Genomic DNA, 24,988 nt, shown 5'->3' on the forward strand with positions numbered 1-24,988 from the left:
AATTTTTGTTCCCCACTGCTCAAATGCACACAGGTTGTTCAGCTGCTGATCTCAAATGGAACGTTTAGAATTGTGTGTACCTCAGGTACCTGGCAGTTAGGAGATCTAAATGCCAAAAAAATACCTAGAGACAATGTGGGCTCTTGCCGTCATGTCACCGGGCCTCTCTGCCCAGCATTGCTGTGGGAACAACAAATATTTCTGGCCAAATACTGGCCAGATTTACAAAACAGCCCAACATTGCAGCCATGGGGCAAGTCTATTAAGGCTAATGCCACTCACTAGGTAATTCTAATCTAGGGCAAGTGCTGTTCAGCTATACGGTCCTTTCAGTGCCGCTGGACATGGCCAGCAGCCCCGTCCCGAGCTCGCCCTGCTTCCAGGATCTGGAGGTTTCCCACTTCTCTCTGATATGGAAATAACCCTATTTGTTTGTTGTTAAAAAATAACTCGAACGTGTTTGTAAAGGGTTTGGCAATACACAAGTGTATTAGACAAATGAGAAGTCCTCTTAACTCCACCCCTAGCCTCCTAATTCAGGTGCCTCTCGAAGATGCTTCCCCAACCACAGGCTGAATTATTAGGTCCAGTCTCAAGTCAGCCCAGCCAGGCCAAAGCTGGGCAAACGTAAGCTGCTTCCCTCTTAACAGGATGAGGGTGTGGTAAGTGGAGGGCAAGAAAGCCATTCAGGAATTCAGGACCTCTTATTCTTTATTTCTTGGTCTCTAAAAAAGAGAACTGATGAATTCCAACAGAGCTGGTTGTGCAAGTTAGTAGCTAATGGGTTTGGGGTTCCAGAGCTGGCTTCAGGAGGCTGACGAAACCCAAATCCTCGCCACCATCCCACTTGTCCAGACCTACTTCTTCCCTAGGTTTATTATAGTTTAAGCAACTGGTTCAAACTTTGTTAATCTTAGTGCCCATTCCACCATAATTCATGGATCCAAAATAATGAAGTACACAAAGAATCTTGTTTACAGATCCTAGATCCCCTGGGCTCGGGAGCATCCAGCTTTATGAAACTGGTCTCCCACTCATCCCTACCAGGATACTTGAGACACTGCAAATTCAGATTCTTGCGGCCCAGGTCAGGGCTGTGGCAAAATGAAGGGTGTAGGCTCAAAGTGCTGTCACCTGGTGGGACTGAGAATACAGTGTTGCCGGATTTGGGGACTTTGTGACAAACCACACATCTGGATTTATGTTAGACATTCTGGTTTTCGACTGGCAATTAGTTTGCTTTATATACAGGGCATGCCGTTCAAAGGAACCACTTCTGGAAGGAAGCTAGTTTGCTGGGCAGATGCAGTGAGCACTTACTAAACATTGGCTGATGTTACTGTCCCAAAGCCTAGTGGAGAAGCCTGTTTCCATGTATTGCCAGCAAATATGGTGCAGCCTCGACTCTAATAAACTCAAAGTCCCTGACATCCACCTCCACAAGTGATGGAGTGTTTTCTCTGAACTGGTGGAGTCACCTGAGGGCTCTCGTGTTCATGTAACTTCCTGGAGATGCAGCTCTTTCTGTGTCCTCAGCTATTCTAACAGCTATAAACCGGGACCCTGACTGCATTCTTTTGAACAGCACATTCTCTCTCCCCACAGTCCCAGGGCCACACCAGCATGGGAGAGCCCTATCTGCCCCTCCAATGGCCTGTGGTTCTTGTATTCAAGTAACTGGCTGTGGCCATTTTTGTCTCATATGCAAGAAGCCTATAAAAGCAATGCTTTCGTTAACAATATCAGTTGTTCTTCCTAGATCTAATGCAAAAAGTACCAGTGATAAAAGGATCCCGTAATGTGTGCATTTCACTAAGTGGTGAATGTGACAGTAGACAATTATCTGTTACTTAATTACAGCCCCAAGTTACCAACTAGCCTGACTCAATTATCACCTAGGAAGAGGTGCAGGGCCTGCTGGGGAGAGTACAGTTCAATGAGGAAGAGAAACATCAGTGTTTAGTGGCTCTCATCCCCTGGGAAGCAAATCCCCAAGGGCCCAGGAATCCATATTCTAATTGAGGTGATTCTAATTTGCAGCCAGGGTTGAAAGGCTTGCTGGGGGGTCAGATAATTACAGGGGAGGCCTTCACCATCACACCAAGGCAGAGCCAGCTTCGAACATTGGTTGATGTCCACAAAGGAGGTAGTTTTTCATTTACTTTTTCAATTTTCAGTAAGAGAGCTAAGCTAGTTGTTCTAAGATAAATGTTTAGCATAAAACAAGGACAAAAACCGAAGAGTTAAAATCATCACCACAGACTCAGTCTTAGCTAAACAAATTAGTACTGGGCTGCCAGCAGCAGCCTATTTCTTGAGTCTTTCTTGCTTCTGTCCTGAAGCTCTTCCCTCCTTTTTGCTCATTGAAGGGCTGGCTGCCCCTGGAGGAACTGCTGCTGCCCCTCCAACCTCCACATGGCTTGGATAGGCTTTTTCTGATGCAGATCTGAGCTTGTCCTTCCTGGGAGTCTTTCAGTGACTCCTCTTTTTAAGACAAAGCCCCACCACTACCAGGTAGCACTCTAGGCCCTTAAGGATGTGCCCCCTGTGCACTGTACTCCTCACCATTCTTCAGACACTTAAAACTTTCCCTACCGTCCAATGGTCTCTACCCCTTCCTTTGCCACAATTCTTCTTCCTGTCAAATGTCACTCCTCATCTTCCTCCCCCCGCTTCTCAGGGCCCTGGCAAGATTGCCTCTTCTGGCTCCCTTAAATCTTGGGCAAATGCTGGTGCTGCTGGTGGGCCACACCAGGGGCTCAGCGCAACTCCTTATGGTGCAGCACGGCTGTGCACTGGGCTTCATGTCACTCTTCTTCCTCCTCAGTAACAGCTGGCACATGTGGGACCGACTTCATTTCTTAGCCTCCTTTTCGGCTAGAAGTGGACATGTAACTCTGTACTGGTTAGAAGGATATTAGCCAAAGTGCTATGTGGAACTTCTCTGAATTGTCCCAAGAGAAGGGAGGCATACCTCTCTCCTGGCTTGAATGATGGCATGCCTGGGCTCCAGCTGCCACCTGGGTCCATATGATGGTTTTGGAAATGGAAACCACACCCGGTAGAAATATAAGAATTGAGGTCTAACATTGCAACGGGCCTGTCCTGCCTCTGCCAGACTACAACTATCTGAACACGGGAGAGAAATAAACTTTAAGCCACTATTTTGAGAATATTTGTGATAACCAAGCCTATTCCCAACCAACGTCCTCCCCATCATTGCTTTGTGCCTCTCGTGTGTGAACCTGGGCAGAGTGACACAGGGGGTTCCAAACGAATTCTGGCTGTACAGGTCCTCGCCTCCCACAATGGCTGTGGGGCTCACCTCTATGGTTGGAGCACGTGTCCAGGAGTGCCCCAAGGACTGACCCCCAGCTGCCCCCACTACAGGGCCAGAGTGAGAACCTCCCTGGTAGGGGACTACCGTTTCCATCGTTTTTTCTAGCTCCTGGTACAGAATCCACTACTGTTTATAAATATTGGAAAGCTTTTCTGAAGGAAGCAAGAGTGTATCTAAAATAAGTGTTGCCCACCTCAGGAAGACCGAGGGAGCCAGCACAGGCCAGGTCTGTGCCCATCTCCCGAGGAGCGCTAGGACTCCCTCTCCCCGCAGAGCTTAGTGTCTCACACATACTCATGGACATATTTCCAGGTGGCAGTCCAGGACCATCCTTGTCATTCTCAAATGAGAACTGTGACCTCACAAGAATTTAGAGTCACTGCACTGGGAAAACTTCTAAAACTAAAATCATTTTTAAAGCTTAAAAATTACTTACTTGCTTTCCACTAAAGTACCTCCTTAACATTTTTAAAAAGTATGAACATTTTTTAGAAAGTAATAACAACTTGCTCAACTTTACTTGTCCTTGAAAATAAAAATTTTAACATTTAAATATGCTTGTATTTTCCCCACCTGTTATAAGCTCCTTTTCAAAAAATAGGATTTTTAACTGAGAAATATTCTCGAAATGGTAATAATATGAACAGAAGGAACTATGATGAGAACTGGAGCCAACTTTTATCATTCAGCTTAATAAACCCGGCTCTGGAATGGATATATTCTAAAAGCTGGCTGGCACTGGGCCTATTAGAGGTGGCTGGTCTCCAGCTGAATGGCTGTAGATCAGTTACATGAACTGCTCCCTTAGTTATGTTCCTGTTTGTGTTGTGTCAATACCTGATAAACCTCTTTTGTCTAACTTAAAAAACAGAGATGTAATAAGCATTCAGTTTCATTCAATAAATCCATTCAACTTACCATCCCCTAGAAAACGCAGGAGAAAGCAAATGTAGGATGTGAGAAAGCACATCAAAGACGTACAGCACACTGGGCAGGAACAGGAGCACACGGTGATTGGACTGGCAATCGGATTGGCGATCTTATGCCATAAGAAAAGGGAAATTACTTTGATTTATTGTCGTCTCTGTGCTTTTCCAGTATAACTATATTATAAGTAGCTACAAAGTGCCACCTTCTGGTTTAAAACTGTGTAACATCTCTTTTATTTCTTTTTAAATGTCATTTTATGGTGGATGTAATAAAGCAACAGCAGCAGTTACAAAATGTTGTCTGTAATTTTGAGAGCTCCAAAGAAAGATCTGTGTATAGGCTGAATAAAAAGATGTTCAATTAATAGTGTGCACAGTGTAACAAACATCTTTAGTTGGAATTTCAGTGTAAACCTTAATAGAGATGTGACTCACAGAGACCAAAGTAAAATACCTTTTCTTTTTATGGTTTAGCGAGGTGGTCTGCATTCTTGCAAACATTTACAAAGTACAAGAAACTTAGCATGTGAATACTAGGCATAAAATATTTCTTTTTTTCTTACAGAAGGAGCAGCAGGGGACAGGGAGCCTAGTGAATGCCCTGTCACCACTGTTCCCAAAGATGCACACCCCCAAGAATGGCAGTGGAAACATGGCAGCAAGCCACCCTTACAATTCTTTTTGGTGTTTTAAAATACAAGCACTCTCTGACATTTCCCTCCTAGGCCCATGAGCCCCACTCTGACTTGGCAGGATACAGGCCCATGTCTTCTTGCTTAGTTTTCCCCTTAGAATTATTTACAGGACACCTACAGATACGGTACAAACTAGTATGAAATTATGATAGTTTGCATTTCCAGACACGCTCCCACGGTTAAGTAAGAAGCACACCAAGCCAATTACAAAGACCGGTTCAGAGTCACGGTGACTCAGAGGCATTCGCATCAGTGACCGCAGACACAGGCTTCTCGCTGGCTGAGGTGGGTTCGCCTCCTCTGTCCTCGGCTGTGGTGGGGGCTGCGGGCGCAGGGGGATGCGCTTCCCCAGTGGAGGCAGAGGCAGCATCTGCCCTCGTAGCAGTCGTGACTGGGCCGGCGGGCGGGCTGCCAGTGGGTGGGAGGGTGGACAGCAGCTCCCCAGAGCCCACTGCAGAAGAGGCCTCTGGAACCAAAGGGAATGACGAGAGGAATTCAGACGGCACGGGGAGAGATGCAATGCCTGGTAAGCTTCGGGTAGGCAAGGGGGGAAGAGGTGGCAAACCTAGGACAAAAATGGCAGAGATCATACATTCTTTCAGCACTGCAAGAGCAGCAGTTATGAGCATGTGACTTTTTTTCTCCTTTTCATTAAGGAAACTGAAGCCACAGAGACACAACACAAATCACAACCTCTGCTTCTCCTCAGCTGGAGGCCAGGACAGAGTAAAATACTGACTGGCCAAGAGGGAAAGTCCCTGCCTCTAGGCTCCAAAGCCTCTGTGTGACTCAGCCCAGCCCTGGGAAGAAACGATTCTCCTCCCAGCAGGCACGAACAGGAGCCTGGTCAGCAGCTCATTGTCAAGACAGGAGAAGTCCCGCTCACCCAGGCAGGCTACAAGCTGCGTTACCACTGCCCTCCAGACAAACAGCATGAAGAGATGTGGTGCCAGCCCTCCAGTGAAGGCTGTGGAAGTGAGGGGCTTGCCACGTAGCTGCCTGCATTAGCCTCACCATAAGCCTCTGCTTAAGCCTGTGATTGACTGACTGATAACTATTTGTATTAAATGCAGTGGGTTTACTGTGATGATTTAAAAATGCAAAATGAAGGAAAAGCGTATAACTTCCTTAAGAAACAAAGGAAAGGCAGGCAGTACATGAGGTTCAGGGCAACCGCTGGGCTGGTGAAAGCTGCAATGCTCTTAGAGTCTGGCTGTCACAATGTGGGGGAAGGGTAGAAGCAGCTAGACCACAGAACACAAGGGAAAAGACAAAGGGAGAGTTAAGACAGGAACCATTTGCGTTTACTCGTCTTCCTTTGGTTTTTAAACCATTAAGCTGAAAAGTAAATGGGTTAATGAGGACACGTAATGAATATATACAGATGGTGCGAGTTACAAGAGCAGTCATGATCTAAACAAAAACCTGACAATGTACACCTTGTGCAGGAAGATTACTCACATCAGTGATGGGCCAAACTACTGAGATTAGCATTTAAAAGTCAGGCCTGACACGCAGTCATCTGAAAGTCAACGGGCAATCAAGCATTAAGTAGAAGGGCAGACTTTTCATGGTGCATATATCTGAGTGTCAACACTTTGAACATTGCTCACTTAACTATTTGCAGTTAAAATCTCTCACAGTTTTTATTATAAAAAACATGTTAATCATGGAGAATTTTTATTAAAAAAAAAAAGCCCAATCAGCTGAGCAAGGGTGACATTCCAGAGCCTAAGTTTACAAAACAAACCCCACTGGTAGCAGCTGCCCAAACACATGAAGAATCGTGATGAGTTCATTCCCCACGACTGGGCAAGCTGTGCGCGTCCCAGGCAGTTCCGTTAGCATGCCACTCACTGCCTGTACTCTTTACTTCTGGAACTGGCCTTTATGAGCTGGTGCCGGGAGAGGACAGGCAGCCAGGCAGATGAGACTCACAAAGACACTCTTGTTACTTTTCTTTTCTAAGCTTTTCAAATAAAAGATTAATATTTATTTGAAGCAGGTGAAATTTGTTCAGTTGATCTGCCCTTTTCAGAAAAAACTGAAATAGAGGATTGGCTTTCCTGGATAACACTTTTTATTAAACAAGAAGGCAAAATGGGAAACGTACCCGGGGTCACAAGCTCTGGCAAGCCAACACCTGGTAAGACGGGTGGTGAGGGAAGGTTGAGGTTGGGGAGGGTGGGTAAGTTGGGCAGTCCTGCTGGCAAAGGCATCAGACCTGAAGAGAAGGCAGAGAACAGGAGGTAAATCACTTCCTCTGGGAAAAACAGTCAATCCTGTGTACTGAAAAAAATACTAGCAATTTCAAAGTGGGAATGCCAGCGGCCCACTGGCTGCGTGTCAGGTTTATATCATGACCACATTACCAGTAACGACAAATCTGCACCTAAGCGATTAGATGGCAGAGGGGCAAAGGGCTGGAACTCATGCGCCACTGCCGGACCCCAAAGCAAGAGCAATGGCAGCTGGAGGGGCCTGGTGGAGGGCTGATTTACCTCAGCAAGAACGGCAGTCAGTGGGACTGAATTTTTTTTTTGATGGTAAGGTTTATAATCTCTAGCTTTTTCTCTTTTTAATTCTGAAAAAAATTTTAGATTTATGGTTGCAAAAGTAGTTTATATAAAGAAACCCTGTATTATATCTTTCACTCAATTCTCCAAATGTTAACATTTGACCACATTTACTTTATCATTCTGTGAATGTACACATTTGGTTAATAGCTTAATATATCTGTGTAGTGCTTGCTTCGGCAGCACATATACTAAAATGGCAGCACATATACTAAAATTGGAATGATACAGAGAAGATTAGCATGGCCCCTGCGCAAGGATGACATGCAAATTCGTGAAGCATTCCATATTATATATATATCTGTGTAATGACATCTTTAGCCATATAATTAAAGGCACTTGAAATGCAAGTGTATTTGATAATTATCTAATGGATAAAGGGACTTGGTCATCACTGCAACAGTAAGAAAAATAAGTAAAAATCTGGCATTATGTTAGAGTTAAAGATCTAAATAAGGATTGTTCTCTTCAGGAAACAATGTCTATTCACATAAACAACTATCACAAAGCCCTAACTAGGGAAGGGCTGAAAACAAAACCCTTACACACACTTACTCCCACTTCCTGCTACACTTGGGGAGTAGTCGGCTGGGGGCAAGGAGCCCAATGCTCAGCAGCTGACAGGCTGGTGACTAACGGCTAGTTGCCACTTGCTCTCATTTAGCACAACATTATAGCAGAGATAAAATTAAGATTAAAAGATATAAATCACCCCATCAGTGTAAAATTTTTTTCATTTTTTTTAAGATTCAAACTAATGCTATTATTATTACTCCCATCTCTAGTCTCCTGATGCTTACCTGGTAATGTAGGAGCTGGGCTCATTGGTGACATGGAAGTGAGGGACTGGGTTACTTGTGGTGACAACAGTGGTACTGTTGGTACTCCTAAAATAAAAGCACAACGGTCTAAAATTTTCTAACAATTTCAGCTGACAAAGTATGAACAGACAACACTGAGACAGTCTTCAGTCCTCTCCCCTCCCTGCCACGGTCGGGTCTTCATTCAGTCCTGGATTCTGGCTGCATCATTCTGTCAGAGCTGATCTAGTTACTCTCCCCATGGCCCTTACAAAGATGTTAGTAGTTTGGGCCAAGAGGTAGGGAGCTAACCCACCCCAGCTAAACGCACTAGACAAGAGTTTTACACCTGAGCAAAGCAGGGATAGATCAGAAAACTGTTTTAGAAATTTTAGAAATGAGATGTAAGGATTCTGGTCTTTCTATTGGGTTCCTGAACTAAGAGCTCATGTAAAGCTGGGCTGCTGCAGGGCCACATGCCTGTGACAGAGGAGAATGATGCAAATGGCCTGGAGGAGACAGAAGAGCAGTGGACCTCCAGAGATGGAGACAATGGCCTGACTTTCTGAGCCCCCACTTCCTTCTGACCTTAGGTTCTCTGACACTCCTGTCAAGTCGAATGCATCCGCACTTTCACTGATGGTCACTTGAGGAGGTGATGATCTTCATATACAAGTAATTCTTAGGATGCCACCTAATAGAGTATCTATTAATGTTTACCACCTACTCATATGGGAGGTTTTGCTGATGTACAAACAGTAATACTGCACACAGCTTCTGGACTCTTACCCAGATCTACCCTCACGGTTAGAGCCGAGAGGCATTTCGCTGTCTGAAGCCACTGCTGCCAGTCCTGAAGTGGTGCAGTAGACTCCCTGGGAATGTTTTTTCTGAACTGGGCTACTTTGCAACAATATAATTAGAAGCGAAGATGGAAAAATTAATGCCTAACAGAAAGTGGTTTCTCACATGTCATGATGTTAGAACATTTGAGTATTTTTAAACTTAAGTGAAAATGTTGATTTATTTCAGTCTCTTGAGCAATTACTGCTTTATTTTCATTTATGTCTCTTAATATTTGGAAAGCCATTTCTCTAAGTTTAATTAGGCAGGGATCTTAGTGCACATGCTTCTAAGACAATACAAGTCAAACTGTAATGTAATGAGAGAGGATTTAAAATGTTAAAAGAAACTGGAGCTTGAAGAAAGATGTCAGCTATCTCCTAAAATAAGATGAGCTTCATATGGCACTGGAACACTCTTACTTTAAAACAGGTAAGAGTGTTACAGACACAGAAGAGCTTTTGCCTTACCAATTATTCCAACCCACCTTGACTGAATCCATTCAGGAATAAACTAAAGGACCATCTGATGGGATGTAGTAAAAAATTTGTAATAAAAATCATAATAAAAGGATTATGATTTTTAAAATAAATTTGTAATAAAAAAATCAAATAAAATAGGACTCAAACACTGCCTGAATGAAATAAACTTTAAAATCCCTTCCAAATATATCTACGACTTGATAATGATGACATTAATATTAAATTTCATCTAGGAAACTGGATTGTGGTGATGACTTGACAACTCCATGAATTTACTAAAAATCAATGAGTTGTATACTTATAGTTAGTTTTATGGCATGCAAATTATACCTCAATAAAGCTGGAAAAAAACCCAGCAAAGAGTAGGGGGTGGGAAGCTATGTCACCATACCAATAACTGGTGAAGCTGGGTAGTGCGAGTTTGTTATATTATTCCATCTACTTTTGTCTATGTTTGAAATCTTTAATTATAAAAAGTTAAAAATTTAAATTTCATACAGAAAAAAACCCATCTTGGGAAATAAAATGAAGGTTCTGTAAAGAGCTGAGATTTGAACCTAGGGAACCTACTCCGAAGATCATACTGGTGGCCTTAACTGCATCTTGGTGAGCTATTTTAAGTCCGTTTTAGGACAAAGTGGTGTATAAGTATTAAAAAGAGCACAACAGTAAAAAGTATGAATGAAATAAAACTAAATTACGTCAGTATTTCATTTATTTTTTCAGTACTAATTAAGTACATAATATACTCTTTGTATTAAGAAAGAAAGCCAGAAGTGCTCACTTCAGCAGCACATATACTAAAATTGGTACAATACAGAGAAGATTAGCATGTCCCTTGTGCAAGGAAGACACACAAATTCATGAAGCATTCCAAAAATAAAAAAAAAAGAAAGAAAGCCAGAAAACAGGAGATTTTTAAAAAGAAAAGGGAGAAATAAATTCTACCAATATAAGTTAAGATCTATATTATGCGACCAAGCAATTACACTCCTAGGTATATAACCAAGAAAAATGAAAACATACGTCCATGCAAAAACTTGTACACAAATGTTCACTGCAACATTATTCATTAGCCAAAAAGTAGAAACAACCTAAATGTCTCTAACCTGATGAACAGATAAACAAAATGTGGCTTAGCCATACAATGGAACATTATTTAGCCATAAAAAGGCAGGAAGTATTCATATATGTTCTGACATGAACAACCTTTAAAACACTACTCCAGATGAAAGAAGCTAGACACAGAAGACCACACATACACGAATGTCTAGGCAAATCCACAGAAAGAGAAAGATTAGTAATTGTCTAGGCCTGGGGGTTGGGGGAAAATAGGGAGTGACTAATAATGGGTACAGGATTCCTTCTAGGATAATGAAATGTTCTAACATCAACTAAGGTGATGGCTGCACAATTCTGCAATTATACTAAAAACCCCTGAACTGTATACTTCAAATGGGTGAACTGTATATGTGATTTATATCTTGATAATGCTGTTGGGAAGAAAAAAAAAAAAACCTAAAACAAAAAGGACTATATCAGGTAGAACAAAGAATAAACAAAGGAGACAGACAGACACCTGTGCACTGAGCAAGACTGAACCTCTAGGAAAAGGAATGGACTCCCGCTCACATCTGTATCCCTAGGGTCTAACACTGGGGGATATACAAACATCTGTTGAATAAATAGAATTAAAAAAATTTAAAGGCAGAATCTTGACTCTACACCTTATAATCTAAGAGAAGCCCAGGGTCTAAGATACACCAAGTAGAGGTTTAAATGCTGACCCTGTGTGTACATGCTGGTGATTTAGTACCAGCTTTCCTGGATAGGACCTGTGTCAAGGCCGAGCACAGTTAGTTTTCAAAGTACACAGGCATTAATTTTTAAATTCTAGACAGCTTGAGATGGAAAAGAGTACCATATAAAACAAAGTAGACTGAAAAGAGAATATATTTTTCTGCACACCTGTACTGAGAACATTACTGACAACTGGTGGAGTTGAGCTAATGGAAAGTCCCGACAGACCCTGTTCAATTTCTGTAGATCCTGGTGGTGACAGAGTCGGGGCATTAACTGAGGAGAGCTGCACCTTCCAAAAAAAAAAAAAAAAAGACAAAATTACTCAAGTTTACTTACAAGAATATATAAATATTTTCCTACAGATACCTTTTACCGTCATACTAGCTGTCAAGTCTTCACCTGGCACTTCTGCCTTCAGACTCTCCTTCCTAATTTGGATACATGCCAAGGACCATGCGCCATGAACACCCTCATCCTGTCACGTTCAGGCTCTTGACACATGACATCTACCCCATTACAAACACTGTTCTGGCTGCTTCCACACCAGGAACTTCTACTCTTCATTTTCCTAGCCACCCACAAGTATTTTACTCAACCCTTCATCACCATTGCTTTACTCCTCTATGAGTTCTCAACCAGTTTTTGTTTTTAACTTCCACTGCTCATGGAAGAATCAGCTGAACATCTTTAATACCATGTCAGATATCTTGAGTTTCTCAAATGTCTAACCTCAAGAGGCCATCTTCTTGTCAATGAATGAACATAGCAGCCAGATCTCTACCTTCCAGGGAGGGAATTGAGTCTACATGGACCCTACAGATGGGTAAATGGGCAATTTCGCCTCTGAATACTCCAGCTTTTGCCAGGTCAGTGCCCTCTGGCATATTCTGATATCACTTGTATTCTGGCCCTTTTCCTTAGCTGCCATTTCACCCTCTGGTCTTCTTAGACTGCCTATGGAGGTTCATCTGGGTCAGAAAGTACCATTTAGAAATGGCAGATATGGTAGTAAGAGTGAATATACAACTATACTGACTCTGGCTGTGAGCCAGTGGTGGGGGTGGGAATGAGAAGAGGTTATACTTCTCTGTAGCTCTTCTTCATTTCCTCTAGAAGTAGGGATGGCCAAACTGTGTGCCAAGAAATGATAGCAGCAGCCCTTTCTTTACAAGTGTAGCATTTCCTTTTTGCATGTTTGATATTTACTTAGTCAGGTAAACAAGAGTTAATGATCCTGTAAGGGCTGCCTAAGAAACACTTTAAAAGCCTATAAGCCTGTGCAAATGTCTGTTACTACTTAAAAAAACCTCACATTCCTTAACAAGATCCTGTAATACTCCCCACACATCTATCTTTGCTTCCTCAGTCAAGTTTCTTCAAAGAATGATAAGCACCAGCTACCATCCCCTTATCAGTCACCATTTCATCCTCTATCCCATTCTTCGGTATCTGCACTGGGTCAAGTCTTTCCAATCGCTCTAGCCCAGGACAGGTTTTCCTTGCTCCCTATCTCACCTGACTCTTCTATAGTACGTCACATGGCCATGTGAAGCTCTGTCCTCCCTCTCGGCTTCTCTCAAGCTTCCTCTGTTGGATCCTCTTTCTCTACCCATCCATTTAAATATTAAGAATGTTCAAGATTCTGACCTTAGTCCTCTGTAAAGCCCAATCCCTCAGTAAGTGTTATTATTGTTCACTAGGTTAAATTACCCTCAGTTTGCCGATGTCTGTATCTCAACTCTGTATCTCTAAGCTTTGTCCTCTTCCCTAAAATCCAGGCCCACAGGCTATCCGTCTGCACATCCTACAGGGACTTCCTCTTCAACATGGTCAATACTTAACTCCTCATCTGCCCTATTTCAATTAGTGCCACCACCACACATGTCAACAATTGTCTTGTTTTGGTGGAAACATTCTGATATGATCAGACAGTAAAGTTATCTTACCTCTGTAAACCCATCTTTAAGAGGAGTAATAGGTGTACCAGTTATTTGTCCCGGAAGAGAAATTTTCTTTCCTTCTTCAAATGGGCGTGTAGGTATTCGATGCAAATAACCATACCCAATGCCACATCCTAGACTATGAAAATAAATTTTTTTGTAAACCTTTTGTTATTAGTCACAAAACTTTGAAGTTTTGAAATAAAAAAACAAATGTCTATGCTTTCAAATAGTGTCATCTTATCAGAGGTCCCCCTGACCACACTTTGAGACAGCACCCTTCCCTCCAGAGACACTACCCTGAATATCCTTCACTTTTCTTCAAACATTCATATCACCGTCCAACACCATTGCCTATTTATTTCTTTCTCCCCAATAAAATGTTAAGATCCTTAAGTGCAGAGATCTTGTTTTGTTTACTGCCTTAACAATTTCTGGCACATGGAAGACACTTGGTAACTATCTGCTGAATGAATGACATACAGCCTTTCCACTGAAAAGCTCCCAGCACTTCAGTATGATAATGTTATGTTATTTAGTTCTATTTCATAACCTGACACAAATTGATCCAAATTAATCCAGATTCCTTCTAATTCATTCTCCCACTGCCACCAAAGGCATCTTTCTAATAAGATACCATGCTGCTTTTTTCCGTAGTCTGTTGGTCTCCCAATAATCCTGTTTCCTTCTTCCCTTAGAAGAATTACATCTCTACCACTGTGTGCAGTACTGGTGGGACTGTCAATCGAGGCCTGCCCTGTTCAAACCAAGCAGTGGCTCATGATCAAAGCCAGGCTTGCCCACCTTTTGCCCATGGCTGCAATCTTGAGAGTGACAGAAAAAAAAGAACAGCTTCATCCCTTTAGAATATTGATGAAATCGGCAATTAGTCCTTCCTCCCTAATTCCCCAGAGATGTTCTGAGTCCTATTCTTTCCAAGTCTGATTCTCTAGTTGTTTCTCTATTATGAGCGACTCCATAGCAATAAATTTACGTCTCCTTGTGAGAATGACAACTGGTTTCTACTGTCTGGAACCAAAGAAACCCAGTGATAAAATATCAGAGTCCCACTGCTCAAAGTACAACCAAATCCTGACTGTGATATTTAAGGCCCTTCCCAATTAGGTCCAACTTACGCTTCCATCATGATGGCTTTTATTTCCCCAAATACTCAACACTTTCTGAGACGGCCATGCACAGACAGGTATCTGTGCCTCTCCCCTGACAATGCATCTTATTATTTCCATGGGTACTATGGCCACAAAAAGCTGGGGGAGCAGGCAGTGGCCAACTTCAGCTATTCCTTATCCACATTTAATTTCACAATGATGCTCCATATTACAAATTGCCTCATTCCTTTTCTCACTTTTCCTCCCTTCTACCATCAAAACTGCAATTTTCATTGAACTAGGTTTCAGATTTAGAGGAATAAGGAAAGATTAAATAATTTATACTGATTAATGACAACCTTTAAGAGGCAGCTGCACTTTAAAACTAGGTGCTTACTAGTCAAAATAACTAAGTGGTAGTTGGTGGTGAAGGCACTTGAGGCAACAGTAAGATGCCTCTGCAAGTTTAAAGATAGCCTAAGAATGAGAATGAAACTAAGAGAAATGAGCTGCAATGAATGAAATATAGTCAGTTTCTGAGGAAGGAATGAAAACCAGAGTCACACATATGCAAAATGAGGGCAGACTCAGGAAAATGGTCTGTGAAGGGCCCCCACCCATAAGATGGCGAACCTCCTGCTTCTCTTCCGACTCCTCGGTTCCCGCTGGAGCCACCTGAAGCCCAATCACCTCTCTCCCCTCTCCCAATCCCAGCACCTAGCCAATAGCCACCAGCCCCGTAGAAGTAACACCACAATCACCCCATGCCCCTTCCTATATAACCCAGCACCTTTCCCTAACAAAGCGGAATTCTCCGGTGAATTGCTGCTGTGTCGCTCCTTTCCTTTCAGTCTGTATAGGCTCATCTAAAGTCAACAGCTCATCAATAGTACTAAACCATGGAAGGAAAAATATTTTCCAAAGAAAATGAGTAATTCCCCGAATTTAGAAAAGGAACTCCAAGAACACCACAGTATTTAGTCAGCATAATTAAATGTCAAAGAACCAGTGCCCCGTGTCGCTGCAAGACTTCCCCTCGGGGAGCCTCCTCCTTGCTGTGTCTCCCTGCTCACCAGACGCTCCTGTGCAACTGATCGACCTGAGTATTCCTTTAACTGCAGAGGGGCGATTTTTCTATTGTAAACTAAAAATTTGCCACTCTAACGAATACAGTAGCTTCTTTGCAAACTCAGTTTATATGAGCCTTTGAATACTTTGATAAGATCATATGGCTGTGTTTACAAACCTGGACAACAGACAATGATAACCTGATCACATAACTGCCCCAGACAGGTCAGATCCTTAAGATAACATCTCTAACTCATTTTCTCAAGTTGCAACAAATTAGCATTCTGGTGGCAACATATGGTCAGCTGTAGAATCTCAGGTGGTGTGGCTCAAGGTATTGTGAACAAATAGTCTTTTTTGCCTACATGAACTAAGTCACTCTCTCCTAAGCAAGTGCTGGAACTTTTACAAAACATTTGGAAAAGTTTCCAAACCCAATTTAAACAACTGGAAGACCCAAGAGCAATGTAAGGACCAGCATGCTTTGCTTTGTTTTTTCACAAGTAGGTAACTGATGTGATGAACACTCCCAGAAAAAACTCATTTTATAAAGTTGGCACATCTGCTTGGTTTGTTTTTTGGAATAAGTGTGGTTTAAGGGGATGGATGGATGGGATGGATAGATGGATGGATGGATGGATGGATGGGATGGACGGACGGATGGATGGGATGGGATGGGATGGGATGGATGGATGGATGGATGGACGGACAGACGGGTGGATGGATGGGATGTATGGATGGATTTATTTATTTATTTATCATCTATCTATCTGTCTATTTATTTATTAAGGTATTATTAATATACACTCTTATTAAGATCACACATGAAAAACAATGTGGTTACAACATTTATCCATATTATCAAGTCCCCACCCATACCCCATTGCAGTCACTGCCCATCAGTGTAGTTGATCCTCTTTCTAAACTGCTTTTTACTGTTATTGTAATTTTGTCTAACTTTGGGTTGAAGTCAGCCTATTTCTGAAAGCCAACTGTTTCCACAAAGTGCTGAGAAATCTCCCCAGCAGCTAGAGACAGTTATACTGTACTGTCCCACTGCCAGGGAGGAGAATTAGGAAAACAAAGTAAACCTGGAAAGTAATATTAAAATAACAAAACAAAAAAAGGCTGTTAGCTCTTAGACTGGTAAGAAAAGGACTACAGTATATATACTATTAATATATGCTTTAAAGAAATTATTTACTAGAGTCAATATTCTAGGTCAGTTCTTTCCTTAAGTTTTATAATAAACCAGTAGTTTGTTTCAAAACAATAACAATCAATGTTTACAATACATTTGACTAGTAAGTTTAAGTAGCAGTAACTTTGTCTGAAATATGACCTTACCTGCCTTCTCCACCCCATGCAGAATTTGGTGTAATAATCACTTCTCGACAGTTATCAGTGTCTGTATTATACACATAAAGTTTCAATGGTTTTGCTTCATGTGTTTCAATAAGGCTGAATAGGTCTTCAGACTGCAAAAATATCACAGGAGAAAACTGTCTTTATGTCACTGAACTTTAGAATAGTGGGTCTCAAACCTGGTTAATACTAGAATCACATGGAAAACTTAAACAAAAAACAAAAAACCCCCCAAAAAACAGATTCTGGACATTGCCCTAGACAAAATCATTTCTTAAAACCAATATTCAAACAAGGTTTAATTCAACATATTACCTATCTACTAAGTGCAATAATTTCACGGCCAGTTCCATAAGACCAAGTCAGCAATTTTAGAAAAAACTCTCCTATACTCAAATTCTACATATTCTTCTTTTACTCTACATTATTAAGCCTTGGTTACAGGGCACCTTATTTTTTCTCTCGGTTTTGATTTAGCAATATATACTTCCAATAGCTAACAGACAACAGACAAGGAAAAGAATCTAACATAGCTGAGCCAATTTTGTTATCTTAAAAAGAAGAGAAAATGCAATCAGTAACCAAAATGAGAATTTGATTTAGTCTTGAGGTGCATAAGAGATTTCTGTGGCAACTGCAACACAGTATGTTTTTCTCATAGCTATAACTAATAAGACACCTCTCAAATGTTCTCTGTTAATACCCTGAGGCAAAAGCTATCTTGATCAGTAAAGACCTAAATTTCAACTCTAAATGCAAAGTATGCAAATATATTTCTGAACTTAAACAGTAATGAGAAAGTGTTATCTAATTTTCATTATTAATAAACACACTACCTCATTCATGACTGTATCTGCTCCAATGATATAATCACTATGAGGTCTAAGACCTGCCAGCGCTGCAGGAGAATTTGATTCCACTTCCTAGGATGACACAAAAACACACCTCAAAATTAATGTATATAAAATAATCTTATAGTTATTTTCACTATACTTCATAGTTCACAGTTCTTAATTACAGTGATTTAAAACCCCCTATATTGTCTTCTTAGATATATTAGGTGTCAAAACTAAAGAATATATTTATTTAGATCTTTTTTAATAAAAGTCACATCATGTGTAATAAATACTTAAAATACTTCTGTAGCTATCTTAGTGTGTCTTCTTCCAGTGAATAAATCATTAGAAAAATACTTCTATTATCTAATACTTCTGGGTATCTATCTTTGCTTCTCTTCCTCAAGTTTTTAAAATTAATCCATATTTTAAAAGCAATGGATTCTGATTTTCAGAAACAAGAGCCTAATAATAATACTACAATCTCACTAAACTGGAGACAAGCACTGTTAAAACAGCTTTCTACATCGCTTCTTAAAAAGCAAGTAACAGCTCACAGTTGATACCTACCAGCACATGCCAAACGTTTTCATTTGCCCCATCAAAGCTGCAGAAACGAATGCTCACTCCCAACAAGCCCTGGCCACCCCACATGTTACTTGGTGTGACTGAGGTCTCTCGCAGCTCCAGGGTTTTACTACTGTAGATAAGCATTTTTACAGGCTTTTCAACATTTGCTTTCAGTAGATCCTTAAGAGTGTCATTGTCTTTATTCTGTGAACACACAGAAATCATTTTTCTTTATAAAAGTTTGATGCTCTCTTACCTTAAATATCCTATGGCCCTATTGGAGTAATATTAATCAATAAAAACAAACATTTCAACAAGCAAAGCTTTCATTAACATTCAAATGTTCTGCCAAGTAAAAGAATGTCAAGAAGTTAAAAACTTGTATGTAGCAACAACCTCTGACTTTCTTCTAATAGCTGATTACGGATTATGGAATTTGCAACACAACATTATCTGAAGTGATCTAGAGCTTCAGTGATAAAAATACAAAATACTATGTAAAAAGTCATATTACTAACAGAATTGGTATGGCTTTGATTTTAGAATCCAAATCATTTGTTGGGATGGAAATTTAATTTTGGACTCTACTCCTAAATATATACTTTATTTATTTATTAGGAATTGGCAGGTAAAGAAAATGAAAGCTGTATATTAAATATTTTGTTACATAAATGAATAAAGACCATTATGTAGGAAATATTAAGTAATGAATAAAATCTTAAGACTGTTGTGCAATAATAAACTGACCATGTAGCAACTGTCATTAAAAATTTCCTTTGCTGAAATTATGTAATTTTCTTCCTATAGGATTTCATTATGGGTAAACTAAAAAACTTATGAAAAGTAGTTTTAATCCTGCACTTCTGGAACACAGTTCTCTGTCTGGTTTCAATAACATTATTTATATATTATGGAATTGAGCTACAAGAAAATTGACAGGTTGAGAATGAATCTACTAATCCATTTGTCAATAACCTAGAGAAGTACGACATCTAGAAAAATCAAACTTTTTCATCTTAATTATTTCTGTCTGCTTAAAAAATCTAAATACTTAACATATAAAGTAAAAGTCTCCAGTGATTTTATTCCCCTAAGATAATTGCTAGAGTGTGAGGCATAGTATCCTACATTTGACATCTTCATGTCTACTAATACGTAATTACTTTTAAAAACTGGTATCATACTCTATATATAATGTTTGTAAATAATGAATAAACATCCACCCCAGATTATCTGAAAAATTCCATTTTCAAAAGATTATAAAATACTACAGGCAAAACTACAAAAAACTGAACTTACTAATCTTGAACCATTAATAGAAACAATAAAGTCAAAGAATGGCTCCAGTCCAGCTCTATGTCCTGGGGAATTTTCTTGTACCTGTGAAAACAAAAGTGCCAAAAAGGAAAAATATGTATAAGCTAAATTTTAATACCTATCTCTTTTCAGTAAATAGATTAATTTCACTGATAAAGAAATATAGGTACATACCAGTTCTCTCATTTCTCTTAATCTCTCCCAGATAATGCCCTTGTAGCCCCCTAAACTACCCATTCTTTTAAGTTCACCTTCTATATGAGGTTTTCCCTCTATGGTTCTATTTCACACCACTTTCTACTTTTAGGGGTCAGGCAGGAGCAAGCTCCCAACATTCAGCACACAATAGAGCAGAAAGTTAATCATTATACCGGAGAGACAAATTCAAATTAATTTAGCAAGCATTATTCAATTACTACTAGCAAAGTGCCATTTAGTTACAAAGCTAATATAGGAACACAGTCACTGACATCAAGACAGTTATAATCTGTTGAGAAAAAGGGAAGAAGGGGAGACAGAGCCCTTTAGTAACTGTAATACAGGACCAAACAGGTTAAGGGCTATGATAGGGGTACAAAGTTCTAAAGAGAAGATGCATTCTGATTGAAGAAGCTTCACAGAAAAAAAAGAAAAAAAAGGTATTTGAATTGTGCTTTTATAAAGGGGTAGAACTTTCAAAGGTGAAGATGGATAAGGGGATAAGGAAGAAGATCTATCTGAAAGTTGAAGAAATAATATGAGTAAAAACCAGAAGAAGGAGCTGCAAAGTGAGAATCATAATACAGTATAGCTAGACAACAGGGTGGTGTGGGATAGAAATATAGAATGACAGAATTTGAAAAATAAGATATCCTGTAATATAGGGGATCTTAAACTGAGGTCTGTGGATAGCTTCAGGAACACTGCAGCTCCTGAAATTATATGCAACATTTTGTATAAATCTGCAGGGTTTTGGGCGTAAAAATCCATGGCTTTCATCAGATTCTCTAAAGGGTTTCTCCACGACCCAAATAAAGAGTTAAAGCCATGGATTTTACAGTTCTTTGTTTTACAGGTGAAGAAACCATCCAGTGACTTGCCTATGATCCCACAGCTGACTAGTGACAGAGGTGAAACTCAAATGTATATCTTTAGAACTATTAATCCAGTAAGAAGACCGGAGCCAGACTTACAGAGGACTTTTAATGGAAGATTAACAAGGTCATCAGTTTATCTACAACTCAAATGTTTTAGCATTTCGAATTTGAAATGGATTAAAATAAATTATTAAAATTTATAAATTTGCAGTAATAGAAGTATTAGTAGCTAGTAACAGTAGGAATACAACAAAAATATAATCTACTTTGCATTTCCCCTAAAATATTTTCATAATTTTTAAAGGAATTTTTACTCTGCTTGATGTTTTATACCATCAAAACTACCTATGAAAATGAAGTTTGTATTGGTATTCGTAGGCTGATTTTCTGTAACAGCCCAGCAGATCTAATAGCCAATTCTGAAGCTTTGCAAAAAACAGATATACAAATTCATCCACACATACATCTGTAGCTATTTACACAGTAACAAATAATCTTAGTGCTTTAAAATGGAACCCAGACTGTTCCCAGAATATGTCCTCCTAATAATACTACACTTTCAGATTAATGGTATTTAATCCTGGATTAATGATACATTCGTTCTTGTATTAATGTTACCTTTTATTTAAAGTCAAATTATACTATCATTGCCTCTGAAGAAGTAAAACTGGTTTTTCTTCATTTGTCACAGTAAGGAATAGTTATCCATTATAAAGATGGTTCAATGTTTAACTTACTAAAACTGATCTTTCTTCATGTAATTTTCCTGCAAATTTGGGACTAAATCATTTTTGTAAATTAAACGAATTAAATATTAAAGGGATTTATTATTTAAAGACATTACCACTAATAAAAATAATAAACTCATTTAGTTTCTTTAAACTTAACTTTCTTAAGTGGTGGATATTTTATATTCTATGTATTATTAAGCAAAATGTTTAGAACCCAACGTGGCAGGTAGATCTCTCCTCAAACGGTAGATCTAAGAGGAACCCAGTGGCTGCTGTGAGCTGTTACGAGAAGAAAAGTGAGGTCGTGTTCACAGCTAACTGGGAAAAAGAGTCACTATCTACTGGATGTGAAATGCCTATTATGTGCCTATCAGTTAGGTGTGAAATGCCTCAGGAGTGAAAGAGGATCATCAGCAGAGACACAGGAGCCTCCTCAAAGTGGAATTTCTCATTTAATAGGTTCCACATCTACTCATCTAATTCTCTTAATCTGAATATTTTAAAATGACTATTTTATCTAGAAACCAACTAGCCCATTGATCAATTTCAGACTTCTCCACTGAGGCTGCCAAAAGTTTACCTTTTAATTTTAAAAAGGGCGAAAGACAATACCTTTGTACTGTCATTACCAACTTAGAAAGTTGATCCCAAACACTGATTCTTACCATGCCACCAAGTATAGTTTTAAAACTATTTGCTTGAAATGAAGTTTCCAGTATCATTTGAAGTATTCTTCCCTATAACGCAAATAAGATTCAATAGCTACATGTGAATTCTAAAATAAACAAACTTAAATAATCCTTTCACTGACTCTATTTTTCTATTTTCATTTGCTACATTGTTCTCCTGTTTCTAATGGACCTTGGAAATTTCTTTCCTAAATTTATTTACATCATTAGTACCAGGACAGTTCTGGCAAACTAGGTTATCTTAATTATTGCTAGGAATCCAGAAGAGGGAGCCCTAGAAAATGTTCTTTTTGACCATAATACACTTAAATGAAATTTCCTACATTTCATAGCTTGGAATGTAACATCCACAACATAGCAAATTAAACATCCACACAGGTAGGTTTCTCAGGCACCTAATCTCTTAAGCATCAGATTACATACTTCAGTATTTTCTGTCCCCTATGAGATCTCTCAATTGTTGATTTACTGTTCACTTCCTTCAAACCATCATAAAAACAAACAAACAAAGGAAAAACCTGGCTCCATAGGCCATTAACATTATAGGGCCATATATCATGGCAATTTAAGATGACTATGTTAAATTTAAAGATTTAATAATTAAGACTGTATAAGATTCTGAAAAAAAGCACAGTGGGAAGAGTTTTAGAGCCAGACTGGCTTAGTTTTGAGCCATGGTTTTGCCTACTTATTAAGATGTGTGAATGTGGGAAAGTTCATCTTTCTAGGCCTCAGTTTTCTCACCAGCATGTAAGGGATAACATCTACTTTACAAGAATATTGTAGAGATTAAATGAGTTTATGTTTATGAAATGCCTAGCTAAGTCTCTTATGATTTGACAGGAGTCCTATAAATCTTAAGCTCACTTTCTAACACCACAATCACCATAGGAGGGCAAATCTTTACAACCAATTAATCCTGGACAAAAAGCATGTATTAATTATCTCTCACCTACTTAAAAAAAAAAGACCTAAAATGTTAGTCTGCTAGATCTTTAAAAATGTCTCTCAAAGATCAGTTCTTGACAGATAGCAGATCTAAAGGTCAAACAATAAAACAATAATGTAAAATAAACAATAAAAAACTTATAAAGGTAAAACAAACTTTTAGAGAAAAACTTTGTAGAGAAAAAGTGTTTATAGAGAAAAGCTTTTGAGAGCTTCAAGTATGAAAAAACTTATTAAACTAGACACAAAAAACACTAACCATAAACTAAACAAAAAACTGGTAAACTAAACTGTACTAAGAAATTCTGCTCATCACAAGACAAGAGTGAAAAGACACTCCAAAAAATGAAAAATACATATCCAACAAAGGAACTGTATTCAGAACAAATTTAGAACTACTACAAACCATTATGAAAGACAGTAAAACCACAAAAGATACCACTGCACATCCATGACAATGTCTAAAATGGAAAGACAATAGCAAGGGTTAGTAAGGATGTGGAGAAACCCTCATTCATTGATGGTGGGATGTAAAATAGTGCAGTCACTGTGGAAAACAGTTTGACAGATCCTCAAGATGTCACATACAGAGTTATTGTGTGACCTAGCACTTCCACTCTTAGATATGTAACTGAGAGAAATGAAAACATGTCCACATAAAACTTGCACACAAATTTCATAGCTGCAATATTCCTAACAGCCAGACAGAGGAGAGAAGCCAAATGTCCCTCAACTGATGAATGGATAAACAAAAGTGGTATGCCCATAGAATGGAATATGATTTGACAATAAAAAGAAATGAAGTACTGAAACATATCACAACATGAATGAAGCTTAAAAACATTATGCTAAATGAAAGAAGCCAGTCCCAAAGACCACATACTGTATGATTACATTTACATGAAATGCCCAGAACAGGAAAATCCATAGACACAGAAAGTAGATTCATGGTTGCTAGGGGCTGGGGCCAGGGGGAATGAAGAGTAGCTGCTAATGGGTACAGTTTCTGGGGTGATAAAAAGGTTTTGGAATTAGATACTGGTTGCACAACTCTGTGAATATCCTTAAAAAACCACCAAACTGTATACTTTAAAAGGTTGAATTTAATGGTATATAAATTAGATCTCAATAAAGTTGCTTAAAAAAAAACAAAAAACTTGTAGAGAAATGGGGAGAAGACATAAGCAGAAACGAAACAAAAGAGGATACTGACTTGGCCAATTTGCTCAACTTCAATAATCATCAAGGAAATGCAAATTAAAACCACAATGTAAACTACAACACATCTATCAGAACTGCCAAAATGAAAAAGATGGAAAACACTTGTTAGTGAGGATATGGAACAATCAGAACCATCAATTACTGCTGGTGGGAATGTAGATTAGTAAACTATTTGGCAATTATTTATTAATATTGAAATATGCACACCTTTGACTGAATATTTCACTCTTTAGTGTACCCAACAGAAATGGGTATACACATGTTCTCCGAAAGACATATACAGTATAATGTTCAAAGCAGCACTACTTGTACTAACCCCAAACTAAAAACTACACAAATGCCCATCAGAAGCAGAGCAGATAAATTTTGGTACGCTCTCTCAATGGCATAAAATATATTGATGAAATGAAAGATCTACAACAATATACAATATGGATAAATCTCACAAGCAGTATTTGAGCAAAAGCAGCTAGATACAAATGAAATATATCATATGATTCCATTTATATAAAGTATAAAAACAAGTCAAATACTCTATGCTGTTAGAAATCAGGATAGTATTCACTCTAGGGGGTTGGTGGTAGTTGGTGTGTGGCTAGAAATGGCTGGGATGCTGGCTATGAGTGTGTTTATGAAAATTCATCAGTTGT

The 24,988-nt window shown here is 39.2% G+C and overlaps 1 protein-coding gene and 2 non-coding genes across 8 annotated transcripts in view; 2 read left to right on the forward strand and 1 right to left on the reverse strand.

Moving 5' to 3' along the window:
• Positions 1-4,486: 4,486 nt before the first annotated feature.
• Positions 4,487-24,988, reverse strand: part of GORASP2 (golgi reassembly stacking protein 2) — a 29,041-nt gene continuing 8,539 nt past the window's right edge. For 3 of the 6 annotated variants that reach the window (XM_036917805.2, XM_036917808.2, XM_036917811.2), the window contains exons 2-10: positions 19,656-19,736; positions 18,357-18,560; positions 17,787-17,873; positions 16,933-17,063; positions 13,415-13,547; positions 11,634-11,757; positions 8,341-8,427; positions 7,078-7,188; positions 4,487-5,529 (exon numbers count right to left, since the gene is read on the reverse strand). In XM_036917805.2, the coding sequence (XP_036773700.2) occupies positions 5,189-5,529; positions 7,078-7,188; positions 8,341-8,427; positions 11,634-11,757; positions 13,415-13,547; positions 16,933-17,063; positions 17,787-17,873; positions 18,357-18,560; positions 19,656-19,736 (1,299 nt within the window). In that variant the 3' untranslated portion in view covers positions 4,487-5,188. Of the gene's footprint in view, positions 5,530-7,077; positions 7,189-8,340; positions 8,428-11,633; positions 11,758-13,414; positions 13,548-16,932; positions 17,064-17,786; positions 17,874-18,356; positions 18,561-19,655; positions 19,737-20,114; positions 20,161-24,988 lie in introns of all 6 variants that reach the window. The other 3 variants (XM_036917810.2, XM_036917806.2, XM_036917807.2) reach the window with 3 other exon arrangements.
• LOC118928507 (U6 spliceosomal RNA) lies at positions 7,729-7,834 on the forward strand. The gene has a single exon (XR_005031261.1). It is a non-coding gene; the product is annotated as a U6 spliceosomal RNA (small nuclear RNA).
• On the forward strand, positions 10,442-10,548 carry LOC118928508 (U6 spliceosomal RNA). The gene has a single exon (XR_005031262.1). It is a non-coding gene; the product is annotated as a U6 spliceosomal RNA (small nuclear RNA).

This window comes from Manis pentadactyla, chromosome 6 (assembly GCF_030020395.1).
Source record: "Manis pentadactyla isolate mManPen7 chromosome 6, mManPen7.hap1, whole genome shotgun sequence".
In the NCBI taxonomy this organism is placed as follows: Eukaryota; Metazoa; Chordata; class Mammalia; order Pholidota; family Manidae; genus Manis; species Manis pentadactyla.